Source organism: Peromyscus maniculatus, chromosome 1, assembly GCF_049852395.1.
Source record: "Peromyscus maniculatus bairdii isolate BWxNUB_F1_BW_parent chromosome 1, HU_Pman_BW_mat_3.1, whole genome shotgun sequence".
Classification (NCBI taxonomy): Eukaryota; Metazoa; Chordata; class Mammalia; order Rodentia; family Cricetidae; genus Peromyscus; species Peromyscus maniculatus.
Genome location: NC_134852.1, coordinates 49930582 through 49951853, shown reverse-complemented (window position 1 = coordinate 49951853; position 21272 = coordinate 49930582). Strand labels below are relative to the sequence as shown.

The following is a 21272-nucleotide window of genomic DNA, read 5'->3' as shown; positions in this document are numbered from 1 at the left end:
AACTTGTTGATATAGTCCAAACTGGCCTGGAATTCAGACACACACTGCCTCTGCCTCCCGAGTACAGGAATTAAAGGTGTGCGCCACTGCCTGACCCGCTTTCCTTTGAAAAGGGACCTGTGAATCCATTTGAGAAGGTGGGCAATTGAAAGCTCCCCGTCTTCCCAAAAGCAAACAAGCTCCAAGTCAACATGACTCCAGGCGTGCAGCAGCAGAGGGGCCTGACTCACAACTAAGCGGCTCTCTTCATCTGCTGAGCCAGGCTGCAGGCCCCAGACTGCAGTCCGACTAAGCAAAGCATCGGCAAGGTGACCTTCCGCTTGGCCCCACACAGAGGAGGAAAACAGTCCTCCACCGGAATACGGCTTCTACCAAGAACACAGCACAGGCTCGTGGGCGCCATTATTAAAATTAGGAAGGCATGATGGGGGCTGAAGAGATGGCTCAGAGGCAAAGAGGACTGGCTGCCCTTCCAGAGGTCCTGAGTTCAATTCCCAGCACCCACATGGTGGCTCACAACCATCTGTAATGAGATCTGGAGCCCTCTTCTGGCCTGCAGGACATACATGCAGCAGAACAAGAAGATTGTATACATAATAAATAAATAATTTTTTTCTTTATTAAGAAATTTTCTACTCACTCTACATACCACCCACAGATCCCACCTCCTCCCAAATAAATAAATCTTAAAAACAAAACTAGGAAGACTACACCATAGATGCCCAGGAAGGACCTTCTGGGAAACAGAACCTGGGGCTGGGCATATGGCTTAGTGAAAGAGCACCGTCTAGTGTATGCAAGGCCCTGAGTTCCAGTCCAGCACTGGAACAGAAAGAGAGAGACAGACTGGGAGAGAGGAGAAAGAGAGAAAGAGAGGAGGATGGGGCAGGAGAGGGCTTCAAAGTCCTCACTGAATAAACAAAGTGTCTATATGGGGCTGACCCACAATGGGAAGTGTATTTGTCAGTGTTTCTGCTTGTAAAATACAGAAACTTTTACCTGGCCAGAAATTCCCAATTTTCTTCCTTTACTCAATCTAACATCTTCAAGAAGATGGCTGGTCCCCTCAGATGGTCCACCAAAAAGATTCAGATGTTCTCCTGGTGTTCCAAACAGTGCTTGGCTGGGGTCCAGGCCCTTGTAGGCCAGCCCGTGTACGTTATCTTTAGGTGTAAAATCCACAGGCATGATGTCTTTAGGAGCAAAAGTCACGTTGTCGGGCAGGTAGTCATCATCTTCGTCCTATTCATGTGTGTGAGAAAGAATTAAGTGAGTCAGGCCTGGCGTCACGGCCTCAGTGCAGTGACTAACTCCAAACAGAACAGTTGCCAAACTCGAGTTTCTGCAGCCAGGAATGACCAGGCCCCATCCCTGAAGAAATGATACTAGCAAAAGCAACGTCATGGTGAGACTACACAGAGGCTGGGAGATGGACTGCTCTCACAGAAGAGCCACCTTGGGCAGCTCACGGCTGCCTCTAACTCAGGGGCAGACACCCTCTTCTGACCTTGATAGGCACCCGCCTGGTCTACACAGTGAGTTTCAGATCAGCCAGGGCATCATAGTGAGGCCTTGTCTCAATCAATCAACCAATAAATAATTAGAGTCGGGATATCTGTGGTGCTAGCAAGTTGCTGACCATACCAGCTGACACAGTAATGACAGCTTTAAGGTATGGCTAGTTCATGACAGTGGAATCTGACAGATTCCTAAAATTCCTTATGATCTTGCTATTTATTTGTTTGCTTATTTGCTTAGGTATTTTGTCTGCCTGGATCTTTTGTTGTTGTTGCATTTTATTCTTTAATTACATTTATTTAATTTATTTATCGGTTTATTTATTTATGTGTGTAAGAGAAGTTATGTGTGCATATATGTGCACACAGGCATGCATGCCATAGAGTGCATATGGAGGTCAAGGGACAACTTGTGGGAGCTGGTTCTCTCCTTATATAGTGGGTTCTAGGGATCTAACTCAGGTAGTGAGCTTGGCAGCAAATGCCTTTACTCGATGAGCCATCTCACTGTTTTTTGAGGCAGAGTCTCACTATATAGCTCAGGTTAGACCTTAAGACCTTTCTTTCAGCCTCAGCCTACCAGGACTCAGAATATGAGTGTGCACCAGCATGTCTGGCAGTTTTGGGGGGTTTGTTGTTGTTGTTTTGTTTTTCTCTCTCTCGGTGACAGGGATCAAACCCAAGGCTTTGCACATGCTAGGCTCTATTACCAGCTTGTGATCCTAAAATTTCACCACCATAAAGTAGCACATTCTACTGCAACATACCTCAGACCCTTCAGAGCCTCCAGGCGGCAACGCACAGCCATAGATCTTAACACCAGGATCTACAAAGGAGATCCCAAAGGCATCAGTCATGAGCGACTAAAAACAGACACCAAGTTACTGACCCCTCTACAAGTGCAGAGACACGCCACTGCTCCTGGAAAGGTGCTGTGGCCTTAGGGTCGCAGGTGGATGACAGACCCACCTCGACCTGTGTTCCAATAATGTACTGCATGGACACAAAGGAAATTACTCCTGTCCTCAAAGAGTTCACTCACATTCGGGGGACACGGAGCATAAGGAAAGAGCAGAAAATAATGTTAAGCTGGAAGTGTAGTGTAGCTCAGTCATGTGGTACTTGCCTGGGATGTGTGAAGCCCAGGATTCAGTCCCCAGCACCAAAATGAATGAATGAAGGAATAAAGGAAGGGAGGAAGGAAGGGAGGGAGGGAGGGAGGGAGGAAGGGAGGAAGAGGAGGAGGAAATAATAATATTGAACTATGACTCTGTGATTCAGTTAAGGTGTGGTTCGAAAGCAAACTTTTACACTCCTGGTGAGAATGTGAACTTGTACAATCCTTCCAGAAGTTACCATGCATTACACCTAAAACCTTAAGATATGTACACATCACCTGACTTAGCAAGTCTGTTTCTAGCAATATGCAGCTTTCAAAACTATGTTGTAGGGCTGGAGAGATGGCTCAGTGGTTAAATGCACTTGTTACTCATGCAGGGGCCATGGGTTCAGTCCCGGCACCTCATGGCAGCTCACAACTATCTGTGATCTCCAGTTCCAGTAGCTCCAACACTCTCTTCTGGCCTCCCAGGGCCCCTGCACACATGAGGGACACAGACTCACTCACCAGGAAAGTACACATATACACAAATTAAATAAAGAATTCTTTTTTTCTTTGAGAAAAGATCTCACTATGTAGCGCTGCCCAGTCTGGAGCTGTGCAGACCAAGCTGGACTTCAACTCACAGAAATCCACCTGCCTCTGCCTCCCAAGGGCTAGGATTAAAAGTATGTGCTACCATGCCTAACTATTAGTAAATAGATCCTAATATGTATCTCACACTCAGGAAGCAAAGGCAGGTGGATCCCTGTTCTCTGTGAGTTTGAGGGAAGCCTGGTTTACAGAGTGAGTTCCAGGAGAGCCAGAGCTGTTACACAGAGAAACTTTGTCTCTGGGGAAAAAAAGAAAAAATGCTATAATTAAGTGTCATGGCACATCGCTCTAATGCTAGCATTCAAGAGGCTGAGAATCCCAGGCAGCCCAAACTTCACACTGCAGCCCTGTCCCACAAAACCAAACCAAACAAGCACACCAAACTGTGCACTGCAGATGTGGCCACAGTCGGTGCATGGCCTTACCTGGTTTCTGTCTGCGCGGCTTTCTCTTCACCCGGGGGCCGACTCCTTGTCCCTCCTTCCAACCCATTTTTCTCAGCAGTTCAAAGCCAATGGACATTCTAGACAGGACATGGAAACACGGACAGTGAACTTCACTGGGAATGGGCAGTGCCTGATCCTCTGCTTGTCTTGTCTGGTTCACCCGCAGTTACAACACAATGGCACAAGCCTGTGGGCTAGCCTGGGCTTGGGAGCACATCTGCACTAGGGGAAACACACATCTGCTTCTTTGGGCCTTTGAGACGTGTCTATAGCGACTCTGGGTAGTCCTTGTCACGGAAGCCTATGGCCCCGGGATACCAGGAACAGAAGACAAAATACACAGAAATCAAAAGTTGGGTGACCACTCATAAGTGGATGCTAGATATAAAGCAAAGAACAATCAGACTGCAACCCACAGAACCAGGGAGGCTACATAGCAGGGGGACCCTAGGATGACTGTGGCTTATAGTAAGTTTTGGTTTCACTCAATCACTGGGCAAGCCTCAGTGAAACACTGCACTATTAGGACAAGAATTGTACTGTATCAAGCGGATAATAGATAAATAAATAAATAAATAAATAAATAAATAAATAAATAGATAAAAGTTATAAGCGGAGGTACTCTCTGTGGAAAGATAAAGCTGCTCCTAGAAACATTAGTTTCTAAAGGTAAATCCCAGTGCTGGGATGGGCAACCTCCCTAGGTGTTGGCCAAGGAGGCCTGTGAGATCCCCAAAACAATAGAGGAATTGCCACTGCTTTTGGATGCCCACCAAAACTAGCTCGTAAGACTCCATTTCTGAACCCACCATGCTGTGGTCACAGGACACAGACAGCAAACTGGAACTGGGTTCGAAGCTTCCTCCTCGTTGGGTAGTTATAGCGGTGGAGGGGATGTTGGGTAGTTATATGGTGGAGGGGATGTTGGGTAGTTATAGTTAGTGGTGGAGGGGCTGTTGGGTAGTTAGTTAGTGCTGGAGGGGCTGTTGGGTAGTTATATGGTGGAGGGGCTGTTGGGTAGTTATAGTTATATGGTGGAGGGGCTGTTGGGTAGTTATAGTTAGTGGTGGAGGGGCTGTTGGGTAGTTATAGTTAGTAGTGGAGGGGCTGCACAGGCTGCTGGACAATGTGTCTTACTCAGCCATGCACTGTGTTAAAACCACCCAGCTGGGCAGCTGAGCCCGCTGGTGCAGCAGTGGCATGGGGTCATGTGTCATGGCATCTGTGGCACACATTACGGGGCACCAAACTGCTTTCCGATTGGATCGGATGCCTGCCTGACAGGAGAGAAGTCACATCCGATCAAAAGCCCAAGACTGTGGAGGGTGGGTCACAGGCCCTGGGCAGGGGTTGGGGGAGAGCCACTGCTGTTGTTTTGTTAAATAGACATGATGTATCTGTCAAAAAAAAAAAAAAGTGGGTGACAGCCATGCAGCTTCGTGAGTCTGCGCACGTCACCGGGAAAAGCTAACCTCTTCTCTTCTCTAAGTACGCTATGCCTTCCCTAGTACTTCGGGCTTCGCCAACACTCTGGGCCTCCTTATTCTTTCTCAGAGGCTCCCCTCCCGAGCACCGTGTGTCTGCTCTCCATGCTAGCTTTAAGGGTATGGCTTTTGTTTTTTGTTTTTTTCATTCTCTCCTCTGTTCTCCTTCTCTAGGCAGCCACCAGGACCTACACCTTGCTTGTAGGAAGGGACCGTATCTTTTAAACTCTAATAAAATTGTCCTCAAGCTGGGGGTGAGGAGAAAAAAACGAAAAGGAGGGGAGGAGGGGAGGGAAGGCGGGGAGGGAGTAAGAGGGGGAGGGGAGGGGGAGGGGAGGGGAGGTGGGTAGAGAGAGAGGGAGGGAGGGTACAGGCCTGTGAGGAAGGGAAGTCACCCCAGTTCCTAATAATTGCCTTCCAGCCACAGACCCCAGTGGCTGACTGGAAGCTAGAACTCCAGAGGATTCCATTGCAACGATCAAGGGAGACATTCTGGGTGAAACTCAGACAACATCTGCGCCTGTAGCTGAGCCATCCCTGAGGAAGATCACCACATGTGTGCAAAGCACCAAGGCCAGGAATGAAGAAACCCTTCTCACTTTGCCGACGTGATGAGATCATCAAGCAGCGTGGCTCCAGGAATGGGGGCCGCAGCGGCTGCCAGTTGCCTGGCTTTCTCCCGTATTCTGTCTTTGGTTTTGGAAGCAAAATCATCTGTGGTAACGATAGCTTTAGGTGCTATCCCGAATTCACTAAGATCCTCCAAAGAAGAAAAGAAAAGGGAATTAGTTTATTTATACACATACAGCAAATACACTTGTACTATCACATACACACTCAACAAACGCACTTGTACTAATCCATACACATAACAAATGCACTTGTACTAACTCACATACAACAAATGCATTTGTACTTCACATATGCACACATCAAATGCACTTGTACTACAAACACACATACCAAATGCACTTGTACTAACACACACATACACACCAAATGTACTTATACTACAAACACACATACACACCAAATGCACTTGTACTAACACACACATACACACCAAATGCACTTGTACTACAAACACACATACACACCAAATGCACTTGTACTACAAACACACATACACACCAAATGCACTTGTACTACAAACACACATACACACCAAATGCACTTGTACTACAAACACACATACACCAAATGCACTTGTACTACAAACACACATACACACCAAATGCACTTGTACTACAAACACACATACACACCAAATGCACTTGTACTAACACACACATACACACCAAATGCACTTGTACTACAAACACACATACACACCAAATGTACTTGTGCTAACACACACATACACACCAAATGTACTTGTACTACAAACACACATACACACCAAATGCACTTGTACTAACACACACATACACACCAAATGCACTTATACTAACACACACATACACACCAAATGCACTTGTGCTAACACACACATAACAAATGCACTTGTGCTAACACACATACACAACAATAAAGTTTTAAAGAGATCAGTTTACTAGATATTACTAGATCTGCAGGCTAGAGAGAAGACTCGGTGGTTAAGAGCACTGGCTGTTCTTCCAGAGGACTTGAGTTCAATTCCCAGCACCCACACAGCAGCTCACAACTGTTGGTAACTGCAGTCTCATGCAGTCCGATGCCCTTTTCTTGTGTGCATACATACATGCAGACAAAGCACCCATACACTTGAAATAAATAATGAAAATTTAAGAGAGAGAAGTCAGATGTGGTGGCACTTGCCTGTGATCCTAGCACTAGGGGAGGCTGAAGCAGGAGGATTACGAGCTTAGAGCCAGCCTAAGCTACATAGCCAGACTCAGGTGTTTAGTTTTTAGAGGCCTCTGTCCTGCTCTCAGCAGCGGACAGCTTTCTGTTGCTTTGCACTTGATTGTGATCACAGGTGAAGCCATGCCTAGGTTCTAAGGTCACGGGAGTTTGAGTTTAGCCTAGCTCTCAGTTCCTCAACCACGGGGTGCCTCAGGGTGACTGGGAAAAGCCTCAGGCTCAGCACCCATGGATGCTGGGTTAGGGCAACTGGACATTTTCAAGTACATTTGCCTGTACATAACATTCCTGAGTTCAGAAACTGTCCCACCGTCCCCAGCACAGACACTGCTTGAGAGATGGAGAAGTCACTGGCGGGCGTACAGGGCACTGCATGGCAGACATCTAAAAGAAAAAGCCTCAGCATGGGGAGAGAGAGGGAAGGGGCCACGCCCAAGGACACCTGTCACGGCCTGACCTACCTCTTCATCCATAAAATCTTCAGGTCCAAGGACAGACTTGTCGGCCCTGTTCTGTCTTGAGGACACGAAGGTAGAGGGTGTCCATCCTGGAAAGAAGGAATTTGGACTGTTAGGATCCTAGACAGTATTTCATCTGCTGTTTGTTTGTTTATTTGTTTGTTTTATTAAGATGGGGCCTTGGGTTGGGGATTTAGCTCTGTGGTAGAGCGCTTGCCTAGCAAGCGCAAGACCCTGGGTTCAATCCTCAGCTCAAAAAAAAAAAAAGATGGGGCCTGGCCAGCCAGGAACTCACTCGGTAGATCAGGCTAGCCTTGAGACTAGGGATGTAGCTCAGTGATAGAATGCCTGCTTTAGCCTGCAGTGAGCTCCTGGGTTCTAGCCCCAGCACCTAAATAAGACATCATTCAGTTAACTGGCTGGTGGTGCATGCCTGTAATCTCAGCACTCAGGAGGCAGAGCAGGCGGAGCTAACTTTGTGAGTTGAAGGCCAGCCTGGTCTACATAGCAAGTTTGAGGTTAGCCTGGTCTGTATAGTCTCAAAAAAAAAATAAAAATAAAAATAAAAATAAAAGAGAGAGAGAAGAAAGAAAACAACATGCATTACTTTAAATACAGACTTGATTAGACTATCTAGTGTGACATTTTAGTTTCTCCTTCTCCAGGTCATGAGCAGGCAGTGACTTGTGTGTCACAGTCAGGTGATTCCTGGGCAGTTCTGATGTTATTCTGGCTCCTTGACCTCTATGACCCCCCAGGTGCCTCATCTGCATAACACCTGTGACACTTGTCCTTAGTCACTGAGTCAGAGGAGGCAGCCAGTGATTAGCTGGGAGTCTGCCTGAGGGTACTTAGAGCAAAGTGAGACCAAATGGAAGTCACTATCCGGCTTTAGTCACCCGCTGGACTCTCCCCATTTTCTACAACACAGAAGGAAAGTTCTTCACTTCCAACAGCACTCGAGAATATTCAGTGTCCTACAGTGTATACCAAAATGTTTAGACAGCTTTGATTTTTAAAGCCAAGAGGGCATCTGGACATGGGGGCTCATGCCTGTGACCCCAGCACCTGGGAGCCTGAGAACCTCAAGTTCCAGGCCAGCCTGAGCTACACAGACAAGGCCTGGGAGGGGACCTGGAGCTCCGCCAGTCACATGCTTGAGCAGTCCCCTGGCTTCGGTAGTGTCATACCTTCCTTTGAGCCAACAGTATTGAAGTATCCTGCAGAGAAGCCGCCACTAAAGGCGCCATGAAAGCGCTTATACCTTCCTTTCTCGTCCCTGACAGTCTGGTCCTGAAGAGGAATGGGTTTCTTTGGTCTTTCACCTGGAAAAAAAAGTAAATGAAAAAAGAGAGGTGTGATGAGTTAGAGAGACTTTAGGGAAACTGTCATTTCTTAAACCTAATGTATTGTTGCTCACTTATAACTTCATCTATTACCATTTATATGAAGTTGCTATTTCAAGACTTTATTAGCTTATAGTTTATAAAATAAACTTATTCTCCTAAGAACTATGTTGCAGCAAGAATGTCCAGGCTGGGGACTGGGGAGATGGCTCAGAGGTTAAGAGCACTGGCTGCTCTTGCAGAGGTCCGGAGTTCAATTCCAAGCACCCACGTGGTGGCTCACAACCATCTCCAGTTTCAGGGGATCCAATGCCCTCTTCTGGCCTCTGCAGCTCCAGGCATATGCACAGTATACACACATCCACACAGGCAAACCTTCACACACATAAAAGAAAAGAAAACAGAGTGTCCGAGGCTGGGGACGGCTCAGTGGACAGAGGGCTTCCACGTAAGCGTGAGAACCCAAGTTCAGGCTCCCATTCCCAGAATCCACTGCGGTGGTGTGAATATGAAATGTCCCATTTTAATATCTGGTCCCTAGTTGGTGGCAATATTTGGGGAGGTTGTGGAATCTTAAAGAGGTGTGGCCTTGCCAGGCATAGTGGCGCACGCCTTTAATCCCAGCACTCAGGAGGCAGAAACAGGCTGATCTCTGTGAGTTCAAGGCCAGCCTGGTCTACAGAGTGAGTTCCAGGACAGCCAGGGCTGCACAGAGAACCCTGTCTGAGGGGTGGGGTGGGAAAGTGAGTGGGTAGCTGTTTCAGCCATAAGAGAAGGTGGTGGTGTGCTCTTGTGCCCCTGCTGGAGGGAGTACATCACTGTGGGCAGGCTGTGAAAGTTTATAATCTCCCCCACTTCCAGTGCCCTCGGCCTGCCGTGTTTGTGTTGGGATGTGCCCTTTCAGCTCCACCCTTGGCTGTCTCCCATGCCTTCCTGCCATTGTGGATTCTCCTCTAGAACCATCAGTTGTTTGCGGTCATGGTGCTTATCACAGCAACAGGTGAGTAACTAATGCACCCACATAAAGCCGGACGCGGTATCTCATGTGTGTAATCCCGGCACTCCTCCTGCACACAGGAGAATCCCTGGAAGTCCACAAGCCTGGGGCCCACCGAAGCCCCAAACAAGGCCTGTCTCGAGCAAGGTAGAGGGCCAAGGCCTACACCTGAGGTTATCCTGTGCACCACACTCATGCCATGGAACACAGTGCTCACACACATAAACGTACACACACACATTACACCAAAGACAAAAAACGTTCTGCTTTTCCTACTAAATTTCATGACAAAATCCGAATTCGGGCTGGAGAGATGGCTCAGTGGGTAGTGTCTGCTGTGCAGATCCCTGCGCCCATGTAAAAGCCAGTGTGGACGTCTACAACCCAGCGCTGGGGTGGGCAGAGATGAGGTCAAATGGAGAGCCATAGAAGACGACTCCCAACTCCAACCTTCAGTGTCCAGTCAAGAATATACAACTGCACATACATCCCCCCACACACAAATAAAAACACTTTTATAAAATTATACTGGGGCTGGTGGCAGGGTGGCCCACACTTTTAATCCCAGCACCTAGGAGGCAGAGGCAGGAGGATGTTTATGAATTCAAAGACAAACTGGTCTACATAGTTCCAGACCAGCTAGGATTATACAGTGAGACTCTGTCTACAAAAACATATATACACAAGGGGGAGGGGGATGTTCAAACGATGGAGTTTAAGTTTCCTGGTAATGAAGGGGGTGAGATGTTGGAGTGGCACATAACACCAAAAGGAACACTGGGGCTCAGAGCCTTCTGCGTGCTAAGCATGTCCTTAACGAGTTATACCCCCAATTCTGAAAAGGAACATTTCGATTCTGTGCCTCTTCTAGAACAACAGCTCTGACTCTAGAACACTCCCTTCAGTTATTACTTTTCTCTCTAATCTTTTTTCTTTATTTATTTATTATGTATACAGCATGTATGACTGCAGGCCAGAAGAGGGCACCAGATCTTGTTACAGATGGTTGTGAGTCACCATGTGGGTGCTGGGAACTGAACTCAGGACCTCTGGAAGAGCAGTCAGTGCTCTTAACCTCTGAGCCATCTCTCCAGCCCCCTTTTCTCTCTAATCTTAAGACTTTCTTTACCATCTGTGAATCTCCACAAAATCATGAACATGCTCTTTTTAAGTTGATGAGTGTGTGTGTGCATACTTGCCATGGAGTATGTATGTGTGCTTGTGTGTGCATATGCCATGGAATGTGTGACCCTGTGTGTGGACACATGCCATAAAGTGTGCTGTGTGTGTGTCTGTGTATGCACACATACCATGGAGTGTATGTGTGCCTGTGTATGCAAACATGCCATGGAGTGTGTGTGTGTGTGTGTGTGTGTGTGCCTGTGTGTACACACATGCCATGGAATGTGTGTATCCCTGTGTAAGCACACATGCCATGGAGTGTGTGTGTGTGTGTGTATGTGTGTGTGTGTGTGTGTGTGTGTGTGTGCCTGTGTGTACACACAGGCCATGGAATGTGTGTATCCCTGTGTAAGCACACATGCCATGGAGTGTGTGTGTGTGTGTGTATGTGTGTGTGTGTGCCTGTGTGTACACACATGCCATGGAGTGTGTGCATCCCTGTGTATGCAAAAATGCCATTGAGTGTGTGAGTGTGTGTGTGTGTGCCTGTGTGGGCAATCATGCTATGGAGTGTGTATGTGCCTGTGTGTACACATTCCACGGAGTGTGTGGCAGTCAGGGCAACTTTCTATTTTTGCTGTTTTTGTTTCTCCATACAGGGTTTTTCTGTGTAGTCCTGGCTGTGCTGGAACTCACTCTGTACACCAGGCTGGCCTTGAACTCAGAGATCCACCTGCCTCTGCCTCCCAAGTGCAGGATCAAAGGTGAGCACCATCATGCCTTGCAGAGGACAACTTTTGAAAGTCGATTTTCTTTCTTTCTACCATGTGGGTCCCAGGGATCAAACTCATGCTGCTGGACTTGGCAGCAAGCACCTTTACCCACTGATTCCTCTCAATGACCCACAGTTAATGATTTTTATATGTCTTCTTTTTCAGACAGGTTAGAAAACGGCTGGGATGTTACAATGTATAAGCAAAGGGTAAGGGTACCACATATATTTAGCCTAAGACAAAAGTTCCTTACGCTTCAAGTTTTAGGTGGTATGACACAAACTGCTGCCTATAACTCAAAAGTTCTGAATTTATTTAAAATGTAAAAAGAATCCAGATACGGTGGTACATGCCTGTTATCCATGAATGTTTGGAACAGGAGGCAGGTCTGTGGTCAGTTGAGGGCATGGTCCCAATGCTCCACACTCTTGGACACTAACTCTACCCTTACTCCAGGCCCCTCAGTGTGGGACTCCAGGGGGACCTCTCTATGCCTTAGCTTCCCCAGCTCTAAAATGTGAACAGCATTAGAGTAATAACCACTGACCAGACACAGGAGCACGCCTGTCATCCATGTCCTCCAGAGTATGACAGAGCACCGTATGCTAGAGACACCACAGAAACAAACAAACCAGTAGCTAGTTCAAAGTCATGTATGAAACTAGACAACGCTTGTGAAGAACCGGCAGGAGGACACAGGAAGTACTTTTAATTTTTTTAAATTTTAAACAGTAAAATATTTTCTCTGTACAAAATAGTATAAATGGGCCAGGCAGTGGTGGTGCACGCCTTTAATCCCAGCACTCAGGAGACAGAGGCAGAGGATCTCCTGGTGTAGAGAGTGAGATCCAGGAAAGGCGCAAAGCTACACAGAGAAACCCTTTCTCGAGAGAAAAAAAAAAAAAGTATAAATGATAACATTTCCCAATAAGCCCTTTTAAGCCAAATGATAGCCGAATTATACATACAAATATTGATTAGATTCTGGAATACAGAAGAAACCTATCTTCATCTGTTCAGAGAGCTGTTTTACTTAAGTTGTGTAAGTGAGATACCTATTCATCGTCCCCTTCATTGTTTGATTTATAGCAGACATTTTTCTATAGGTTAATCCATAATCTAAAAAGATTTTAGCCTCCCCTCCTGAAAGTACGGCCAGCATTTTCTTTCATCAGCTTGATACAGTAAAATTCGTATCCTAATAGTGAAATGTTCCACTAAAGCTTGCCCAGTGATTGGATAAAACCAAAACTTATTATAAGCCACAGTCATCCTAGGGTCCCCTCTGATGACTAAGGATGTTGAGCATTTCCTTAGATGTCTTTCAGCCATTTGTGATTTTTCTTTTGACACTTCTCTGTTTAGCTCTATAGCCCATTTTAATATTGGATTGTTCAGTATTTTGATGTCTAGTTTCTTGAGTTCTTTATATACTTTGGAGATCAGTCCTTTGTCAGATGTGGGGTTGGTGAAGATCTTTTCCCTTTCTGTAGGCTGTCTTTTTGTCTTATTGACCCTGTCTTTTGCCCTACAAAAGCTTCTCAGTTTAAAGAGGTCCCATTTATTAGTTTTTGCTCTCAGTGTCTGTGCTGTTGGTGTTATATTTAGGAAGTGATCTCCTGTGCTCATGCATTCAAGAAGGAAGTACTTTTAAAATGCTGGCAAGCACTGCTGTTCTTGCTATTAGCATTTTGTATCATGAGGTATCCCTAAAAGATTCAGCATACCCACGGCTTCAATGAACCAGTTCTTTCTTTTCTTTCTTTCTATCTATCTATCTATCTATCTATCTATCTATCTATCTATCTATCTATCTATCTATCTATCTCTCTCTCTCTCTCTTTTTTTCCCCAGACAGGGTTCCTCTGTGTAACAAACAGCTCTGGTTGACCTGGAACTCACTTTGTAGAACAGGCTGGCCACAAACTCACAGAGATCAACCTGCCACTGCCTCCCAAGTGCTGGGTTAAAAGGCATGTGCCACCACCGCCCAGCTTACTTATTTCAGTTCTTACTTTTTAAACAAAATGAATTAATTAAAAAGTCAGGCCAGCCTGGGCTACAGAGTGAGTTCCAGGAAAGGCACAAAGCTACACGAGAAACCCTGTCTCGAAACCACCGCCCCCTCAGGAAAAAAAAAAAACTACACCAAAAAGACCAGGCATTCTGAGTTCAAATCCCTCAACTGTACAACCTATTTATTTTGTGGTCCTGGACAAAGGGCTTAATCTCTATAGAGCTTGCCTTCTAAAACTGTAAAATTGGTGTAATGATAGAACCCCTCTTTTTGTGGTAACAACAAGAATTAAACATCACTGAGTAACAGATCAGAGACGGAGTACTTGCCTAGCATACAAGATGCCCTGGGTTCCATTCTCAGCATCAATAAACAAAGAAATCATGTACAAAGCCTTGTCATAGCAAGACTCAGTTAATACTAGCTATGGTGCCTTTTTTACTTTAAAAAACTGAACTATAGCCAGGTGGTGGTGCACACGCCTTTACTCCCAGGACTCAGGAGGCAGAGGCAGGTGGATCTCTGAGTTCAAGGTCAGCCTGGTACAGAGCTAGTGCCAGGACAGCCAGGGTTGTTACACAGAGAAACCCTATCTCGGAAAAAAAAAAAACAAACAAAAAAAACTAAACTACAGCTAAGGTCCCATAATGCAGGATTTTCACCATTTGTTTTGTTTTCTTTATATAGCAAAACAACAACAACAACATCAGGGCCTCAAACTCACTATGTAGCCAAGGACGACTTGAACTTGTGAGCCTCCCAGCTCTACCTCTTGAGTGTTAGGATTACAGACCTGAACCCTTATGTTCATGCTGGCTTTATGTGGTGCTGGGGATAACTCAGGGCTGCAAGCATGCCAGGAGAGCACTCTGCCAAGTGAGTTATACCCCAACTCCAATTTTCCCATTTCTTAAAAACTTAGTACACACACTCCTTACTTTGTGCCCAACTGGCGTGGCTCACGATTTGGGCAGATTTCTCAATCTAGCACTACTGACAGTTTGATCTTCGGAATTCTTTGTCGTGGGGAGACGTCCTAAGTGCTGTGGGACATTTAGCAGCACCTGGAGCAGACTTGCTCCCCTCTCCCACCTTGCCAATGAGCAGCAGCTCGGAAGCTCTGGGCCAAGGTCAAAGAGGGCTTTCCCGCCAGCACCGGGTGCAAGTCATGCGGCCTTCCTGACCTGGAAGGGGAGAGAATATCTGCAGACAGCTAAGTGGGGCCCGTGGAGGCACATCATGAGAGCCAAACAGCGTGACCAACCAGGCCCCATAGAACTCCTGAGGAGATGGTGCCATCTCTAACCAGGGTGATGGGAAAACTCCAGAAAGGAGGTGACACCCTAGCCAGGCTGGACTGTAATCATCGACACTACTAACAACTTCCTCCCTTATCAGGGCTGATAAGTTGTCTCATCTATCCTATGATAGGGTGCTTATTAAGTAACTGCCTGAGGTCCACGGTTAATAAGCACAAAGTCGAGCCAGATCTCAACACTATCTCTAAGCTGGCGCTACCACCCACACTGTTCCTTACTCATTCCTCAGCTAGAAATTCATGAGGGCCTCACCACTGGAAGACACCCAGCTCTAGACTCTGGTAGAAAAAGCTAAGCACCAAACCCAGCAGAGACCTGTGTGCGTGTCTGACAGTGTGAAGGACCTCAGAATGAGGAGAATTTTGTTAGCTGCAGACACATTCCAACAGAAGCATTCCATCAGCAAACAGGAGGTCTAATAGGACAGTGTTGGGCTTGCGGAGAGAGGTAGCCTAACAGAATAATTCATGCTTAGCATGCATTAAGCCCTGATTTCATCCAAAGCATGCCCACACACACAAAAAAAAAAAACCAAAAACATAATGTCAGATATGCTGAAAGAGTCCAGTCAAACTAGACGAATAGGTGAGAAGCAATCAGAAGAAAAGACAGGCAGTCCAAGGTCCTTGAGCACGGCACTATGGGGCCTGTGACATGCTCTGTGTCGAGGGACGCCTAGGTAGGTTTAGGAGTGACAGGCACAGCACTAAAGGAGAAGGAAAACAGCCCAGAAATGAATCTGTCCAGGAGGGCTGGAGATGAGCATTCTAGAATGAGGTGACGACGGTGTCCAAGGAAGAGGAGATAAGTACTGATGGATGCCTCCTTCCACAGCTGTCAGTCAACCCCTAGCTAATACTTAGACAATGAACCCTGCTGTCAGGACCAGAGACTTTAATTAAGGCTTAATTAAGTCAGAGGAGCCAGGCCTCCACCAATGTCCATCTGACCCGTCACAACTTCAAAGCAGGACTAAGAGTGATTATTGGTCTAGTTGGACTGTAAAACACAGCCAGAAACTTCAAAGTGGATCAGGGGCTGTAATGTAGCTCAGTGGTAGAGAGGGATCAGCACATGGAAGACCCTGGGTTCCCTGGAAGGAAGGAAGAAGGGAGGGAGAAGGGTGGGGGTAGGGAGAAAGTTCTAAAGCTTCTAACACTGAGAAATCACAGAGTATTTCCAGAGGCTGGAGAGGTGGCTCAACAGTTAAGAGCACTTGCAGCTCTTCCAAAGGACCTAAGCTCAGATCCTAGTACCCACATCAGGCTGCAGAACTGCCTGTAAATCAATCTCCAAGAGATCTAAAGTCCTCTTTTGGCAGTCCTACACATACACACACACACACACACACACACACACACACACACACACACACAAATAATAAAAACTTATTTTAAAAAATGTTTCTAGATCCTCTCCCCACACAGACACACATATACATAAATAATAAGATAAAACTTAAAAAAAAAAAAAAAAAAAAAAAAAAGAGGGGGCTGGAGAGATGGCTCAGAGCTTAAGAGCACTGGCTGCTCTTCCAAAGGTCCTGAGTTCAACTCTCAGCAATCATATGGTGGCTCACAGCTCTGGTGTCCTATTCTGGGACCCGTTCAGAACACTGTATACATAATAAATAAATTTTTAAAAAAAGAAAGAAAGAAAATGTTTCTAGTCAGACAATGATGGTGCACACCTTTAATCCCAGCACTTGGTGGCAGAGTCAGGCAAATCTATGAGTTCGAGGCCAGCCTGGTCTACAGAGTGAGTTCCAGGACAGCCAGGGCTACACAGAGAAACCCTGTCTCAAAAAAACAAAAAGAAAAAAAAGAATGTTTCTAGATCAAAATAAGAGAAAAGTCTACAAATCAATGTCCTTTCCTTTCACCTCAAAAGCATAGTTAGACCAGTTTATTTCATTTCTAACTTTTGTTAAAAACAGGAAGAATTGGAGGGTCTGGCAGGACACCTCAGAGGATAAAGGCATTTGTTGCCAAGGCTGACAGCCTGTGTTTAATCTCTGGAACCTACACAATAGGAGAGAACTGACTCCCCAAAGTTGTCCCCTGACCTCTGCACACAAACTGTGGCATGTGCATACCTTCCCATGGTAATAACAATATAATTTAAAATTTGAAAGAATTAGAAAAATCAAGGCCTTCTAACTGTAGGACCAGCAGTACAGAAACCATATGAGTGGATGTTCAGCCTGGCTCCAGCTGTGTGCATGGCCCTCGTCTTCCATCGCTCCTGTCTGAGCAGTCTTCACAGGATGCGTCTCCCCTCTCTGGCTTCTGTTAGCTTGTGAAGGATATTACCCAAGAACATCCCATATCTTAGCACTTGCAAATCATGTGAGTTTCTTCTTTACTAAATTTGAAACTCCTCTAGTCAAAGATCTTTATCATTCTTTATATTTATTCTGATTTCTTTATATTCCTACATGTAGCCATAAATTTTCTCAGGTCCCACCTGGCCCTGCGGTCCCTCAGCCAATTATAAAATTATCATTCAGAGGCTTAATATTAATTATCAACTGTATGGCCTATGGCAGGCCTCTTGCTATCTAGCTCTTATAGGTTAACTCCACCCGTAACTATTAATCTATGTATCACCATGTGTTCTGTGGCTTTACCTGCATCCCATTACATGTTGCTCCTAGGATAGCAGTCTGGCATCTCCATCACTCCACCTTTCTCTTTCCTGTCTCTCTCCTTGGATTTCCGGCCTGCCTCTAGGCTGCCTCACCATAGGCCAAAGCAGCTTATTTATTAACCAATAGGAACAACATATATTCACAGCGTACAGAAAGACATCCCCCAGCACCTAGGGTGTTCTGCTTGCCAGTAAAACTGATGTGATCTTGATTGTACTGAACGAACAGTCTAGGATTAGAGACAGGGATGATGGCCCTGCTAAACCCCACAGGCTACTTAGAGAAGAACTCTACAGTTAGCGCTGAGGGGACTTGAAACTAAATTTATTATGGAACTGCGGGTGGTAGGTGTAAAACAGATGTCTCAGGAAACACAAGGGCAACCTTCACACATACAAGAACTTATCCAGAGACTAGCCTTTCTCCGCCTTGGTCAGCAGAGGGTAGGGGTACAGGCAGAATCTGGTAAATGTTTCCAATGATCAGAACTGTTTGGGCGGGGGATGTAGCTCAGTTATAGAGTGCTTCCCTAGCATGCCCAAAAGCTTGAGTTTCATCCAAACCACCACACAAATCAGGCATGCAGCACATGCCTGTGATCTCAGCACTTAGGAGGTGGAGCAGGAGGACCAGAAGTTCAAGCTACGCTGCAAGTCTGAGGCTAGCTCAGGCTACGTGGGACTCTGTCTCAGAACTGTCTAATGGGTGTGTGATGGGCAAGCCTGTAATCCCAGTCCCTGGAAGGCTAAGGAGAACTGTCCTGAGCTCAAGGCCAGCCTAGTCTACATATTTAACAAGTACAAGGCCAGCTTGGGCTATATAGAAAGACTCTTTGTTATACCCACTGCTGCCAAAAGAGAACAGTAAGAAAAGGTCTCTGAAAATATCTCAGAAGTATAACTGTGGTGATATTGGGTTCCCCAATATATCTATAACTAGCTGGTTATGCCTCAGGCTTTCAAGAAGCAGTTCAGCTGAGATCCATTTGGATGAGGACTCAGAAGCTCCCAGTCTGAGGAAACAGGATCAGCTGAGGAACTGGCAAGGTGAGGTGGCTGTGGCTTGTTCTGCCTCTCTGATCTTCTAGCTTTAACCCAATACCTGGTCCAGGTTTGTTTTTATTAATAAGAACTTTTAAGATTCATGCTAAGGGGTTGGGGATTTAGCTCAGTGGTAGAGTGCTTGCCTAGCAAGCACAAGGCCCTGGGTTCAGTCCTCAGCTCTGAAAAAAAAAAAAGATTCATGCGAAAATCTTCAGGTAACTTCTGGGCCCAGGACGACCACTGTGACCCCTCTGTCTTCCCCACAGGGTTAACCCTGCCATCAGTGGTTGTGGTAAAGCCAGTCATTAAGTAGAACAGACCAGAAACACCAGAGAACCTTGGTTCATCTTACCTTCACCCCTATATCTCACCAGCAATTCTAGTCAACCCTGCTTTCCAATCCTACTCCAAACAAAGGGCTACTTAACGGCTGTCACTACTAACTCTCCAGGCCACACAACCACTATCTCCAGACCTGTCAGGCTAATATCTTGGCTCTATTCTGCACATCCCAAACCAGAATATTCTCAAAATCAAAGCTAAAAACGTTAAAACATACATCCTGCTGGATGGTGGTGGCGCACACCTTTAATCCCAGCACTCAGGAGACAGAGGCAGGTGGATCTCTATGAGTCCAGCCAGATGGAGATAACAAGACCCTGTCTCAAACAAAACAGGGGGAAGAATCTCTCCTTGTGTAAACTGCACCCATGACTTTTCCTACCCTTACTATAAGAGCCAAACTCCTCGCTGGGTGAGATGGCACACAGTTATAAACCAAGCACGTGGAAAGCGGGCCAGGAGGATCAAGAGTACAAGGCCAGTCTCAGCTACATAGTGGGTCTGAGGTAGTGTGACCTACAGGAGACCGTCTGAAAAATGAAAGGATTCTAATTCTTGGGGCTGGATGGGTAACTCGGTTTTAAAGAGCTAGCCTAGCATGCACAGCAACACACACACACACACACACACACACACCCCTCCTTACCACTGCAAGTGCCAACCACACCTGTCCTGACTGTCCCTCGATTGCTAAGCTGCTCCCACATCAGGGATTTCCTATCTCAAGTGTTTCTTCCCAGGTCTTTCCAGGGCTGGTTTCTTTTGCTTTCAAGTCTGGGTGCAAATGTCCCCTCGCGGCAAGAGACTGCCTGACCACCTTCCATCATACCCAAGTTGCTTAGTCATTCTTGCACCTCCCACCCCTCCGCGTCCTTCTCTGCCCCCCGGGAAGGCGGCACACGAGTGCAGAGCACACGAGTGCAGAGCACACACCTCCCCACCGGGTTCCCTGTGCCCACAGAGAGCAAAACCCAGCTGTCGCTGGAGCCCACGTGCTGGACACCCAGCCTGCGCCCGGCAGACTCCGCCGGCCATCGGACCCTCACCTTCCTCCAGAGGCTCCAGGCCCGTCCCATAGCTGACCAGATCCTCATCGCTGTCACTGTCCAGAGCCGCCATCCTGCTTCCTTCCGGGCTCCGCCCCCTCGCTACGGGGGCCTCTATGGGCCAAAAGCCTTCCCACTTTCGCCTCCGCGAACCTGAGTACACCAAAAAGTTGAATTGTTCATTTTGTGGAGGAAATGCCGCCTCCGCCTTGCAGGCCCTAGTCCTATGCGAGGCCGACTTGGGCTTCAGTTAAGATTGTATCTATAGCCGGGCGGCGGTGACGCAGCCTTTGATCCCAGCACTTGGGAAGCAGAGGCAGGTGGATCTCTGTGAGTTCAAGGCCAGCCTGGTCTACAGAGAGAGTTCCAGGACAGGCTCCAAAGCAACACAGAGAAACCCTGTCTCAAAAAAACAAAAAATAAAAAATAAGAAAAAATATTTTATCTATAACACCCATACTGCCCTGTCATGTGCTTGAGTACTTGGAGGACAAGGCAGTAAGATGCTGGAAGCCATCCACATGTCAGGCGGCATTGTGTACCTGTCCCACAACTGGCTCCCTCGGCCCTGCTTCAATTCCTCAGCAGCAATCAGTGCCAAGCCCCATCTCCCACCCATCCCAACCACCCTCCGGAAAAAGCTTGTGTACCCAGGCGCCAGGTCCTCTGCACTAGAGATGGGAAGGAACGCAACCAGCAGAGGTGTGTGCACATAACATGAGTGGGGCCACACACAGTCACACACGGTACACTCATCATAGAAGCGGGCCTCCTTCTAGCCTTCTGGAAGGATTCACTGACTCTGAGTCTATTAGAACCCATGCATGCTGCTAAGTAGATTGGCCAAAGACGAGACCAGGCATGGATAGAGCTGGAAGTCAGACCAGACTACATAATGAAACACTGTCATAAATAATCAAATAAATAGGAAGATAAAGGAAAAAGAGAAAAAAACCAAGAAAGGTGAGTGGGCTTGAGGTGCAGTTCAGTGGCAGAGCCAGAGTTTAGCATGTTTGAAGCCCTGGATTTTCATTCCCAGAGACCCAGGCTCCATCTCGAGCACTGACAGAAAAAAACAAAAACAAAAACAGGATGAACTAATGAAAAGCAGGGAGGAATGAAGTAAGGAACGTGGGATGATAATAATAATAACAGC

At 46.6% G+C, this 21272-nt stretch overlaps 1 protein-coding gene across 4 annotated transcripts in view; it reads right to left on the bottom strand.

The window, feature by feature from the left end:
• Gpatch1 (G-patch domain containing 1) overlaps positions 1 to 20380 on the bottom strand; it is a 47303-nt gene extending 26923 nt beyond the window's left edge. For all 4 annotated transcript variants that reach the window (XR_006071240.2, XM_006985008.4, XM_016003557.3 and 1 more), the window contains exons 1-7: positions 20117 to 20380; positions 8652 to 8786; positions 7465 to 7550; positions 5761 to 5921; positions 3657 to 3754; positions 2285 to 2343; positions 1000 to 1242 (exon numbers count right to left, since the gene is read on the bottom strand). Coding sequence is in view for 3 of the 4 variants with exons in the window: in XM_006985008.4 (XP_006985070.1) it covers positions 1000 to 1242; positions 2285 to 2343; positions 3657 to 3754; positions 5761 to 5921; positions 7465 to 7550; positions 8652 to 8786; positions 20117 to 20189 (855 nt within the window). In the remaining variant the exon portion in view is untranslated. The remainder of the gene's footprint in view (positions 1 to 999; positions 1243 to 2284; positions 2344 to 3656; positions 3755 to 5760; positions 5922 to 7464; positions 7551 to 8651; positions 8787 to 20116) is intronic.
• Between the last annotated feature and the right edge of the window lie 892 nt (positions 20381 to 21272).